Here is a 12,471-nt window from a genome sequence, read left to right as displayed (position 1 = left end):
CACAGCAGAGGTGGTTATAAAACCCAATCGAGGGACAGTTGAGATAAGGCATAAAAATGTACAGTAAGTGCTTTTCAGGTAACAGCAAGTCCTCTGAGGAGTCTGTAGAGCTAACAGGGAGTCCCAACACCCAGAAGACAAAAGAAAGCACAGGTTCTGAGAGCCCCATCTTCCTCCAAAGCCACATCAGCTACACTTCAGCTACTCCTGAGAGGCTGGGTTTATTTCAGCACAGGGAAATGAGACTACATGCTGGCTAACTGCAAAAGGAATAAAAAGATCTGTTCTGCAGCCAGCCAAAAGCCTTCAAAAACACAGCCTCTAGAAATGGGACCCGCAAGAGCTGCTGAAGGCATGCCTGCTGCATTTGGTTGGTTTTTTGTGTGTGTGCCTTGGATGCCGGGGGCTGCCCAGCTTTCTCCCTGCCTCTCGCCCAGAGCTGGCAGCGGGAGCAAGCGAAGGATGCTGTGAGCCCAGTAGAACAGGGTCAGAAATCTACAACAGGAACTGTGATGCCAATTGATGAGCTGAGCACAGCCACAGCCTTCCAGCTGGGGGGAGAGCCGCTGATACTGCCCTCACCCCCCAGAGATACCCCAAACCCACCTCTCCCGCACCTTCACCCGCAGGCTTTCCTGAACCTTGGCTGTGCCTCTCCAGGGGAACTGCCTGCGCTTCCCTGGGGGCCTTCCATGCAGCTGGGCGAAACGCGCACTCAGATCACGTTTCTCGAGGGAAAAAAATGTTTGGCTTTTTTTTTTTTTTAATTAAAAAATAAATAGAAGGAGCAAACGCTGCTTCCCAGCGTGACGCAGCGCGCCGGCAGCCGGGACAAGCCCCTGGCGGAAATGCCCGTGACCGGCCCCGGGACGGGGCGGTGAGCGGCCCTGAGGCGGGGTCTGCTGGCGGCCGGAGCCAGCGCCGGGCTCCGCGCACCGCTCCGCCAGCGCGCACCGCACCGCACCGCACCGCACCGCTCCGCCCCACGCACCGCTCCGCCCCGTACCGCGCCCCGCCCCGCGCTCCGCACCGCGCCCCGCTCCGCTCCGCTTCGTTCCGCCCAGCCGCGCTCCGCCAGCGCGCAGGGCTCCGCGCCGCCTCCCCGCGCCCCGCCATGCCGGGGCTGCTGGCGCTGCTGGCGCTGCTGGCGGCGGCGCTGCTGGCGCTGCTGGGGGCGCGGCGGGCGGCCGCCTCCGGCGCCGGGGCCCCGCTGAAGCGCTGGGCCCTGGGCTCCCTCCTGCTCTTCCACGGCGCCTGGAGGCAGCGGGCGGCCGGCGGGGGGGCCCCGGAGCCGCGGCGGCCACGGCCGCTTCGCCCCGACCCCCACGTGAGTGTCCCGCGGCACCCCCGGTCCTAGGACCCCCAGCCCTGGGACCCCCATGCCCCGGGAACCCTTTCCGTGACACATCCTTCCCTTGCACTCCCATCTCTCTGCACCCCTGCCACCCCACTCTTCCCTTGGGACCCCATCCCCAGCACCCCCACCCCCGATGCCTGGAACCTCCATTCCCTGGGACCCACGTGCCCCCCCCAACACCCATTGCCCGTGGACCCACACCCCCTGGACCCATACCACCTCCATCTGCGAACGCACCTGCTCCCCTCTGCATCCCCAGCACCTTGCACACCCAGGGACCTGCATCCCTCAGGTACCCCGTCCTCTGCATCCTGGTGCCTGGCAGCCTCCACCACCCAACCCCTGAAGCCTGGGGACCCACGTCCTTTCCCCCCACTTCAGCCCATCCCGGGGAGGGCAGGTTGGGGATGTCCCCTTGGCCGTCCCTTGCAGGGAGGAGGGTTACCTCTAATCGGACCAGCTGGTGTTGGTAGGAGAAAGCAGATACCCTACAGGACACAGCAGCCTTTTATTTTAGAATACTTAGTGAATTGAATTTTATTTTCTAGATGCACTTGGCTGCTTAATAAATAACGAACCTTCTGTCTCCAGCCTGTACCTTGCTGGTGTTTGGGTACCATCCTGCCAAAATGCTCACTGTGCCTAGCAGGGAGATGTGGGTGGGCTTTGCTGTGTTTCTTGGTGCGAGGGGGAAGCGTAAAGGCTGATGTGGCAGGATTTCCCTCGCTTTTCCTTGCCTCATCAAGATTCGACTTGCAGACGCCAGCAGAGATGTTGGATCCTAAGTAACTTCTGTGAAAAATGGACTTCTTATTAACATTTCCCAGAGCCTTCTAGGAGTCCTTTAAGATATATTATTTAATAAATGCACTGTGGCCTCTGCTTAGCCTTAAAAAAAAAAAAAAAAAAAAAAAAAAAAGAAGCTGTTTTCTCTAGCTTTTCCTTTTTACTAATTAAGGTGCTGCTTGGGGAAGCTTTTTGCCAATCTCAGCCAGATTTGATAGGACAGGAGTGACACCTTCTTCCGAATCAAACTGAACATCCAGGGTGGTTTGGGATATAGCCAAGGGGTCTGTGCTTTCCTCTCTGCTCCTCCAGGCAGCGACACTGGAGCAACACTTACAAGAGAAATCTAAAAACGGATCTGGAAAATCTTTCCAAAAATTATGTTTCTGAATTTTTGCATTGGCACCCAGTGGGCTCGCTCTGTGTGTATTTCCAGACTGTGCCCTCAAACCCCCCTCTTACCCATATGCATAAAGGGGATAATCATCTGATTTTAGTATTTTTTTCATTAGCATTTTCTGGTGGATAATTTTTCAGAGATGGAACTTCATCTATGCCCAAAAATACAGACATAAATCTTAATTTCCACGTTCCAGCATTTAAAACCTCACTTTGAGTCAGTTCTGCACAAATGTGTGGAAATGTACGTCTGGATTTGAAGTTGTCACCTTCTGTTCCTAATAGTTTTTAAGATTTGAGATGGTAACTGGCCCTACAGCAGCCCAGCTGCTGATCATGTTGGCAAAGTGCTGGGTTTCCTGTTACCTTCTTTCTCTTCCTTTTTCCTTTTTAGTGCTGTTTCCCCTACGTGTCAGTTGTCCTACTTACAATTTGGAGTTAGATGGGGAAACAGCATGTTTGTGGCTCAGTTGCATCCTTACAGACACGCGTTTTGAGGATGCATTTCATAAGGTCAAGGGAACTCATTGCAAGATAATCATCTTAATTCAGGATACTGTTTCACCTTGTCCGTGGCTTACCATGCAATAATTATGTTCCCTCGCTGAAACTGCTTCTCATCTGCTCCTGCTCTGCTTTCTGTGTCTGCCCTGATGAGGAAATGGGCAAACAGGAAAGGAAAAATGCTTTTGTGTCAATGCATGATGTGCTTATTGTACACCAGCTTGACTAAATGTTGTGGATCTCAGTCATATGAGGCTTCACTGCTGCTAGTAAAACACTCTGGATGGTCACTGCTAGTAAATATAAAAAGTGAAAGTAAAACTTGATTGCTGAGAAGCAACCTATGGAAAACAAAGAATTACTCACCTTCTCCCGCTCCTTTCCTGCCTCCAGCTGGGGCTGAAATCCATTTCCCTTTCCCTAGGCACTTGATTCGGTTTACTTCACCGGCTTTGCAGAGACCAACAAGTCCTTTGTGATTGCTCGTCTTGCAAAACGTCCTGACGGGATCTGTGAGATGTGGCTCTTCCTGAGAGTGGATGGAATAGGAGAGTTTGAAGTAGGTGGTGGATGTGAGGTGGCATTCAAGAGCAGTGCTTAACTCCTGTCTTGAACACATGTTAGGATCCCAAGCAAAAATTGATGTTCTCTGCATCTTCTCTACAAAAACTTCCTAACAGGAAGACATCAGTGGTTTGTCTAAGGGCAGCAGCAAAACTGGCCAGATTGCTGGTAATGTCTAATATTTTGAGGAGATTCTGACATTCACTTCCTTTTTCCCATAATGTGCACAAAACATAGCATATTTTCTAAAAAATGTCTTGTTAAGTCTCCCAGGAAGAGTTTGAGCATTTAGTCTTTCTGATAACATGCAGCACATGGTTACTAAGTTATGTTGTATGCTTATGGTTGATTTCCCCCCCTTTTTTAATGAGTGAATGCTATAAAAAACATTGTGCAATTGCCTCTTTAAAAGAGAAAGAAAAGCTTTTAGGGAGTTATGTGTACATCGGCTTCATTCTTGCTAAAAACCCACAATATTAAACATATATTTTCCCTGTGAAATTCCCTTTTTGTCAATAGCTGACTACATAGTAAAGGAGGGAAGGTCTGGCATAAATCCCTTTGCACTCAAATATCTTTATATTCAAAAATTAGTTTCACGAAGTAGCCATGACCAGAAAAAGCAGGAGATGTCCTATTTGCAGAAAATTAAGAAAAGAAAAAAAAGAAGAGATTGATGTGCATTGTTTTGTTTTCTAGTAATATTTAGTAGAATCATACTACTTTGTGGCTTTTTGACTTGGAACTGCCAAGTTCAGGACCTTCTTAGATCCTTCCCTACAGCAGCAGGTATAAGCTCGCTTTTAGAAAGGTGGCAGCTTTAGGAAACAAGACACATTTTCCAAAGAGCAGCTGAAGAGTTTTGGGAGCTTGCATGCACTAGAAATTTAGAACATTTTCATCATCATCATCATCATCATCATCATCATCATCATTAAACTCAGTCTAAAAATAAACTTACCCCTAAAGCCCTGCATCAGCTTGGCTGTGAGCTTGACAGCCACTAGCGTCAGGAGTTGAGCTCTTCCAGTGACATCCCTGTGCACAAGTAATTCAGTTGTATTATCTGAAGCAATAATGTTTTATCTTATAACGCAAGTATTTTAGATGCAAATTTCTCTCTCTAATAATTGATTACCAGAAAGCAGGCAGAACTGAAAAGCCAATTCAACCAAATGTTGCTCCTGCAGAGGGCCATGAGAGCAGGAATCCACCCACATTGCGTCCTCACAATTGAATTGAATGTTTTCCTGAAATGTCTTTTTAGCACCCACAACATCCAAACATGATGGTGAGAGATGAAGCTGAAGACATCTGGAGTGGGGGAGGGCTCACTATTGAATACTTAGAGCCTCAAACATGCTGGAAAATAAGCTTTAATGGATTACTCAGGTATTGCAACACTCCATAGTTTCATTTATCTACCCTTGAGACCAAGGCTTTTTGAACACTGTCTGGAAATATATTTAACCAACTTGAACCAAAAGCAATTTGGTAACAATAGCATGCATTGATTTTTACGGAATGAAAATACAGCTAGTTATATACAGCATTACTCTTCTGCCTTAGCATACAATAGTGTCATTCTTCTGCGCTGTCTCCTATTGCATCCATTTCCAAACATACAAGAAACATTTTGCTGTTTGTTTGGGAATGATACAGAATTATAGTGCTTTCTTTACAGAAAAGGACCGTACCGGCAGGAGTGGAGTGAAGAGGAAGGTGAACTTGTACCAGTTAAATTCTCTTTCCAGTAAGTGTTTCACGCTTGCTTTGGGATGTATAGTGATGTATAGTTCAGGGTTAGAGATTTCATTACTGCTTTCAAAAGGTTATGTGCACAAAGGAACACATGAAGCCCTTGAAAAATAATTTGCTGTCAAAGCAGCACAGCATTTCTGCAGTATTGCTGCGTTTGTGCCTCTGAGCAGACTGGGTGAGAGAAAGCAGCATGCTGTCGCTTGCGGCTTTGCCCTGCCAGCTTCCCTTCCTAGGCAATCTGTTGGCTCTTGCAGGCCGTTGTTGCTCTTCTCAGCTTCCTTTTGTTTGCTTCCTTGAAGAGTAGTAACATATTTAAAATGACAAAAATCGGAATTTTCCAATAATGGCAAAATACAAAGATTGCCACTGTCTGAGCTGCAAGTGCACAGCTTGGCCTGGTATGGTCTGAAAACTAATAATGTCTTTTATTTTTTCCCCCTGTTTTCCTAGTTGGGAGAACTTCACAGATATCTTTAACTTTAGTGTCGACAGTCACCCCAGCACATTGGCACGTGCTTTGGCCCAGGAACCGTGGACCATTGAGTTCTTCCAGAGGATCAAAAAGTGAGAGTCGAGATTAATTTTTCTGGGGTTAATGGCAATTTTTCTAGAGATCTCTTCAGGGCTTGTCCTATGTTGTTGTAGGTGATTTTAGAAGGCGTGTTTAATTTCAAATGAGCTAATAAGGGACATAGCTCCTGTCAGGTGTCTCCTGGTTTCATGACCTGGCAACCTCTAAGGAGGTTCCTGCACACAGATGAAGGCTTCCTAATGTGTGGGTGGAGGGACCTGCCCACGGTTTTGGTCTGTAAAACCTTGAGCATTAGGAATGTTTCTTGTTCTGTCTTTTTTCATTGCTATCAACCTGATTTAGGCTGCTTCCAAAGTCAATGGCCTAGGTATGTCTAAGCAAAGGATCAACTGTAATGGTGTGAAAGAAGAGCTAAAGTGGGTGTTTTAATTACTATACAAGCTTCAGAGAGCTGAAAATACGAGAAGAAAGCATGTGTATTGATAGTGCATTGTCGAAATACAAGCAGAAAATATGGATACCAACAGTCTTTGGCGGTACCTGCTGACTTCTGAGCAGCAACTCTTCGGTAGTACAGCATTTTTATAGTCTGTTAGGGTGGGAATTTGCTGTTGTTTCATTCTCAGGTGTCTCATAGACATTATGTAGCAATAACTGGGAAATGTAAAAGTGATTACTAATGTGTAAAATCTGGCATAGCCATTATCCATGTGCTCTGAAGTCTCTCCTTCATTTTGGGATATAAGTCCATCAGGTTGACATTGAGGCTGCTTGAATAGGAGACTTGTTGATTTTGCCTGTGTCAGTTCACTCTTTTCTTTCTTCCAGACAGAGGGAACAACATTTCCGACATGAGCAGTGGGGCCAGTCTGTTGGAGGAATTGAAATAGAAAATCATGAGAAAATCGAACTTTCCCTCAAAGGCGTTCGGAGCCACTCTTACGGTAACGGCTCCAGAGGCAATTTGCTCACTTGTCCGTTTTCACTATAGCTGGTACTGGCAAGACAGTGGGACTACGGATTATCTTTAAAAATAACCAACTCCATGACTGGGCATGAAGTTAAGACGTTTCAGAGGAAATACCGTTACTGTTCTGTATTTTGCACGCCTACCGTGTTGTCAGTTACTGGGTATTTCTTTACCAAAGTTAATGTCAAGCCACATACTATTAGTTCATGTTTTCCAGCAATGGCAAACTTTTAAGTTGGTTGATTTTGTTCTTTTTTGCAGGTATCCGAAACTGGTCTGAGATTTACCGTTATGTCATGATTTTGGCACACTTTGAAGTAGGTATTAACATGGCAATGTGCTACTTCACCATGAAATCAGAGGTGTTTCTGAACTTCTCAGTCATATTTAAGTATCCAGAAATAAAGCATTGGGAACATCCATGGCGTGCAATCAGAGGTGCTAACTGGTGCCATCATTAGCACCTATAAGCCTTGGGAGCAGCTCTCAAAAGCAGAGCCATGTGTGTAAAAACTGAGGTTTTGCTACACGGGTTGAACCAAAAGTTGTTTTGGTAACTTGAAACTGCTTATTTTGGCTTTTTAAAGAAACTTTAGATAGGCAGCTTTACAGGACAGATTCTCAGCTGCCGCAAATACCTGGTGCTCGGTGGAGCTGATGCAGTGCTGATTCACGCTAATTGAGAGCCTGAGGTGTTTGAAGGCATCCTAAGCCTTCATGACAGCAGCCGGCAAATACTTCTGCCTGTGCTGAGCTCTAATTCTCTGCTTTGCTGTTGTGGCTGTGCTGGAGGAGAGTCAGCGCGGTGGCTGCTGGAGCCTGGGGAAGCGTTGAGTGCTGGCCTTACAAGCTGGCATGCAACCCGAACAGATGCTCCTGAGCAGGCATTTCCTTTGCCAAGACAGGCGTAAAGAAATCGAAACTCTCTATTATAGGCAGTGTTACAGGAGTTAAGACTGAATTCAGAATAAAAGTTCTTTTCCTGGGTGTACGCTGGCCAGCACAAAGCGCAGCTTGGAAAATCCTACATATGTGCAGATTTAGGAGCTGCTGGGATCTACCATGTGCCTGTGTACCTTTTAATAAGGCTGTGCTTCTGCACTGCGATGTGTATCGTCAGGTAGTAACCTCTCCCTGATCTTCATAGTTGTTCAGGACTCAAAATAACTGTGGCTCTTCCTCTCCTAATTAAAAGCCATCTGACTGTTTATTAAGAAGGAATTAGAGTTTGTTGCCAATTGAAGTTTGGATTCCTCATACCCTGAGTGTCTGTACCTATATAACGTCACAACGTGGGCTTATATTTGCCTCAGAGCAAGCGGAGCATGGAGGGGTTCAGACTTGATGGAAGAGAAATGCAAAGATACGAGATTCCAGTTTGTTCTTATTTAACATTCTCCCGTTATGCTTCTCTGAGGCATAGAATAGTATAGATTAGCAGAGGTGTCTGGTCAAAGCAGGGCCCGTTTTGACAGGCTGCCCATCAGTTTTGAACATGGCTAGCAATACAGCTCTGCACGTATTGTTCCCTCCTCTTATGTCCTCTTGCTGTGGACATTCTGTTGTCTTTAGTGCCCTTAATTTGCCTTAATCTGTTTGGTTTATATTCTTGGATGCTCACTTGCAGCCAGATTTTCATGGAAGATGTATTGAGAAGATTTGAAGGTATAAATCAATAGCACACTGCGTAACCTGCATTATAGGCAGTGTCTTCTTGGTCAAGTCATCCCGTGACCCACAGAAATGAGTCTGCACACATTAAACTGCGCTTTCCTTATCGCTGTCTTACAGGATGGGACTGCAGCACATTTAACAGTTATTAATATGCCAGCTACCACAACTAAGTAAGTAACCAAGGAATTTTATGCTGCTAAAAACATATGTGTTAAAGGTGGCACGCTGTGCAGGAGCTATATGCACATTCTTACTTTGAACCTGTATAACCCAATTTCCATCCACACCCTCTTGCTGCCTCCCCCCTCCACCCAGTTTCCCATTTGCAGTTAGTCACAAGGGCAGCTTTTACCTTCAATTACTTCCTTTCCATTCAATTACTGTTCAGCTGATGCAGCTGCTTGCCCTACTGACTAGATGATTTAGGGGTACAAATTGAGCACCTCCAGCTATTTCAGAAGGTGTGTCCATCTGTAGCGGGGCATTACGCAGGGAACCCTGCCTTGCTGACTGGCACATGCATCCAGAAGTTGAAAGACCAGCGTTCATGCCCCTGTGACCAAGTGGGACCCAAGGGACCTGCCTGTCCCACCTGCCCACCATAATCCATCCTGCAAGCCTCATCTTTCCTGCATGCGTGGCTTCCCCTGCCCAGCATTTGCAACATCCCACAATATAACCTTTTCCATTTATTCCTGCTGCTTTCCAGGGATGAAAGCTGTGCACAGTGTTGAGCTCTTCTGGCAGGCTGATGCGCTGGTCCGTTTGAGTTTTGGTTGGACTTTAAATCTGCCCCCTTTCTTTCCTTTCCAGCCTCACTGTAGGCTATGTCTTTTTCCCCGATGGGAGGAAGGCTGGCATCGAGTGGTCCAATGCCTCACTGGCCGAGATGGCTGCTGATGGTGTTATCAAGGATGAGTATAGAGTCAGTTTTACTGCTGGTGAGTTCACCATAGCCCAGCTATATCTGCCTTCAGGTTTTTGGTGTGCAGTTAATTTAGTGGAGGAAAGACTATTCAGTGAAATTCCATGTGATCCTTGAAGCAAATGTGAAAGCTAAATACATCTTCTTACACCCTGAGCAATTAACTTCTTTGTTTAAGCCATGTGTGCAGTGTGTCATCAGCGAAACGGGGCATGTCCACTGCAGGATCAGGGCCACAGGCAGCTGTATGGGAGGGAGAGTTACAGTTTCTATTAGTGGTGGTTGTTGCTTATGCTAATCCAGATAAATGATGTGGCTTTCACTTTTTTGGGTGTCAAAATGTGTGTTACGAGGTGGATTCAGCTGCTCTGGGAATATGGCTTAATCAAAGATTTTACTTAATTTAGAAAGCAGATAGGAAAGCTGTTGCTCTTTAGAAAAGCACAAGAAGGAACTATATGCAAAGATAATAGCTCTTGGGATTTTTTGAGATAAAATACTGCTGAAGGTTGGAGACATTCTTCCCTTCTTACTTTTATCAAAGGTGGCAAGTACTTTGACGTTTCTGCAGCGCTGGATAAGCAGGCTTGCCCCGTGGTGTATAACGGCCTGACTGGAAGTGGCGTTTTCCATGAGTGCATTGCAGATTTCCAACTGAACGGGTTAACACAAGGCTGGGGCTTGGTTGAATTTTATTACAGGTAAAGTAATGATAGGCAAGAAGAGGTGAAGAATTCCCATCTTCCCATATTACCTATGTGGCTGCAGCTCCATAGATATTTGAAGCATAAATGCACAGACTTTTTGTCTGATGTAAAGAAATGTTGTTCATTTAGTGCTTAATGTTTTTATTAAATTGACAAACACTCTATATAGTATTTGCAAAAGAATATTGTGCAAGCACTTCATACATGCAGACAAACCATGGCCACTTGTTTAGTTGTTTGTTATAGGCTTACGTAAGATTTTATATAGGTCTCCGTATAGGTTTATGAGCTGGTGCATGGTCCATTCTGGAGACTGTCTTATTTAGGCGATCTGTCACATTATAAAAATAATGAGTCCTCTACCCCAAACAGCAGGCTAACCATTTACAGGGTGAAATTTGCTCACACAAGTATTTGTCAGACTAGAGCATAGAAAAGATAAATGTTCAGAAAATCAGTACAGGAATGCCTCTTCTAGGGGAAAGCATTATATTGACAAATGATGTGCTTCTCAGCGAAGTGCTGTTTCTCCTGCTGCAATTGTCAGTTTTTTACTGGAGTCTTTTCCCTGTTGGGTCTTTTCTCTCGTGAAAAAAAGGCAAGTTTGGTTGCTTGCATTTAGTTTGCTTTTTAAAATAAACACTACTACTTCTTGGCTGTCAGAGGAAATGCCATAGATGACTTTCAGGAGATTGAGAGCTCAGCTTCTTCTGAAAACCAGACGCATTTCAAGCACATAAAATAAGCCACTAAACAGCCAAATGCCCGTTGGTTGAACTTGAAAAGTGTGGGCTGTAGCTGCCGCTGGGTGCCTGGTCCCCCCATTCACTGGCTGTCAAAACCTGCATGGTGGAGGAAAGGACCCAGCATGGAAAGTCTCAGCTAAAACCCCAACAAGGCACCTTCTGCAAGTCCGGACATCCCTGGACGTTTCTAGATCTGCCCCAGGAAATCTTAATTTGGCAATGATGACAAAATTCCCGTGGGCTCCCATCTTATATCTGCTTCCAAATCAAAATCATGTTAGAAATTAAAGGGTGGGTGTCTGGCTCTTCCCCCTCGCTGCAGGTCACCAACTCAGCATCACTGCTTCTCTTACAGGGACAAAGCTGCCCAGCTGGTTCCAAATTTGCAGCTTGGTTCAAAAGCTGAAGGACCCGACCTTTCCTCCTGGTGCCCTGCAGCCAATGGCTCTCCCCCATGAGAGTTTGCAAGCTCATCCCAGCAATGTTAGCAAGCATCAGCTTTAAAAAAAAAAAAATTATTCCCTGCAAAATGCAGTTTTGAGTGTGGAACTCTTTGTCGCAGGATGCTGTGGAGATCGAGGGTATAAAAGGATATGGAGAGAAATGAGATGTGTTTTGAGTTGTGCAGCTCTTAGTTGTTGCTAACCATGGTGGTCTGGAGGCAAAGGAAACCTCTGACAGCTGATTGCAGGAAGAGTGCGCTAGGAAGGATTGCTCTGTGCTCTGTCTTTTGGTATTTTTCTTAAATTGCCAGCTGCTCCCCGCTGTGAAGACCAGGACACTGGGCTACGTGGATCTCCGACCCGGTTCAGCAGTTCCTCTGTTCTTTCAGATTTGTTTTTGAAATAAAAGCTCTAACTTTCTGAACTCTCTGGTTGTTACAGTCATTAAAACATGGGGGAAAATCTATTACAATTACAGGAAACTACACTGATTTGATAGTCTTGTCTCTGACTATGTGAGAGCTGAACTGGAAGAATAGGAGAAAGCACATCTAAAAGAGTTGTCCTCTAGGAATAGCATTAATAGCCAATGAAATAAGTGGTACAAACACATTTTTCCCTTGAAGGAAAGCCAAAGTCTGGTACTTCGATTTAGAAGACATTCTGAATTTCTTACCGTTCACTTGAACATAGATGCCATATTTATCACAACATCCATGTTAGTCACTGATAGCTGCTGGCCCAAGGTAATCTAAAGTGTATTCTCTACCTAGATGCATCTTGCCATAAAGTACTGAAGATTAAACAGGCATGTGATATGTCAAAAAATAGTTACATGGAAGATCTGGACAGCAGGAATTAAAAGAAAGATGCCTCATTCTCTATACCAGGCAGCAATGCCATGCAACTGCTGGGAGCGTCGTAAAGACAGGTTGTAATAGTACCTCCACTCTGTGTAAGGAACTAGTGAAATCTGGGTGCACATATATATTTATAATCTCTGCTTACGTTGACACTGGAGGAGGCTTTAATAGATTTTAAAGAAGACTTTCTCCTTTCTGAGATAATTCTTACACTTATTAATATCAGCATTATATGCAGAA

At 45.5% G+C, this 12,471-nt stretch overlaps 1 protein-coding gene across 1 annotated transcript; it reads left to right on the top strand.

Moving 5' to 3' along the window:
* The first annotated feature begins 622 nt into the window (after positions 1 to 622).
* LOC308073245 (uncharacterized protein) lies at positions 623 to 11,792 on the top strand. Its single transcript, XM_080411206.1, has 11 exons — positions 623 to 1,327; positions 3,471 to 3,605; positions 4,878 to 5,002; positions 5,295 to 5,363; positions 5,822 to 5,935; positions 6,732 to 6,847; positions 7,135 to 7,190; positions 8,665 to 8,717; positions 9,361 to 9,488; positions 10,017 to 10,173; positions 11,281 to 11,792. Exons 1-11 carry the CDS (start codon positions 1,115 to 1,117, stop codon positions 11,381 to 11,383), a joined length of 1,269 nt encoding a protein of 422 aa, XP_080267332.1. The 5' UTR covers positions 623 to 1,114; the 3' UTR covers positions 11,384 to 11,792.
* Positions 11,793 to 12,471: the final 679 nt, after the last annotated feature.

Source organism: Falco punctatus, assembly GCF_963210335.1.
Source record: "Falco punctatus genome assembly, chromosome: 14".
Lineage (NCBI taxonomy): Eukaryota > Metazoa > Chordata > Aves > Falconiformes > Falconidae > Falco > Falco punctatus.
This window is presented reverse-complemented; position numbering and strand designations above follow the sequence as displayed.

Excerpts from the sequence above, each read along its gene's own strand:
- LOC308073245 (XM_080411206.1), top strand. The coding sequence starts at position 1,115 with ATGCCGGGGCTGCTGGCGCTGCTGGCGCTGCTGGCGGCGGCGCTGCTG. Across the intron at positions 5,003-5,294 it reads AGCTTTAATGGATTACTCAG|AAAAGGACCGTACCGGCAGG; the intron begins GTATTGCAACAC and ends CTTTCTTTACAG. Across the intron at positions 7,191-8,664 it reads TGATTTTGGCACACTTTGAA|GATGGGACTGCAGCACATTT; the intron begins GTAGGTATTAAC and ends GCTGTCTTACAG.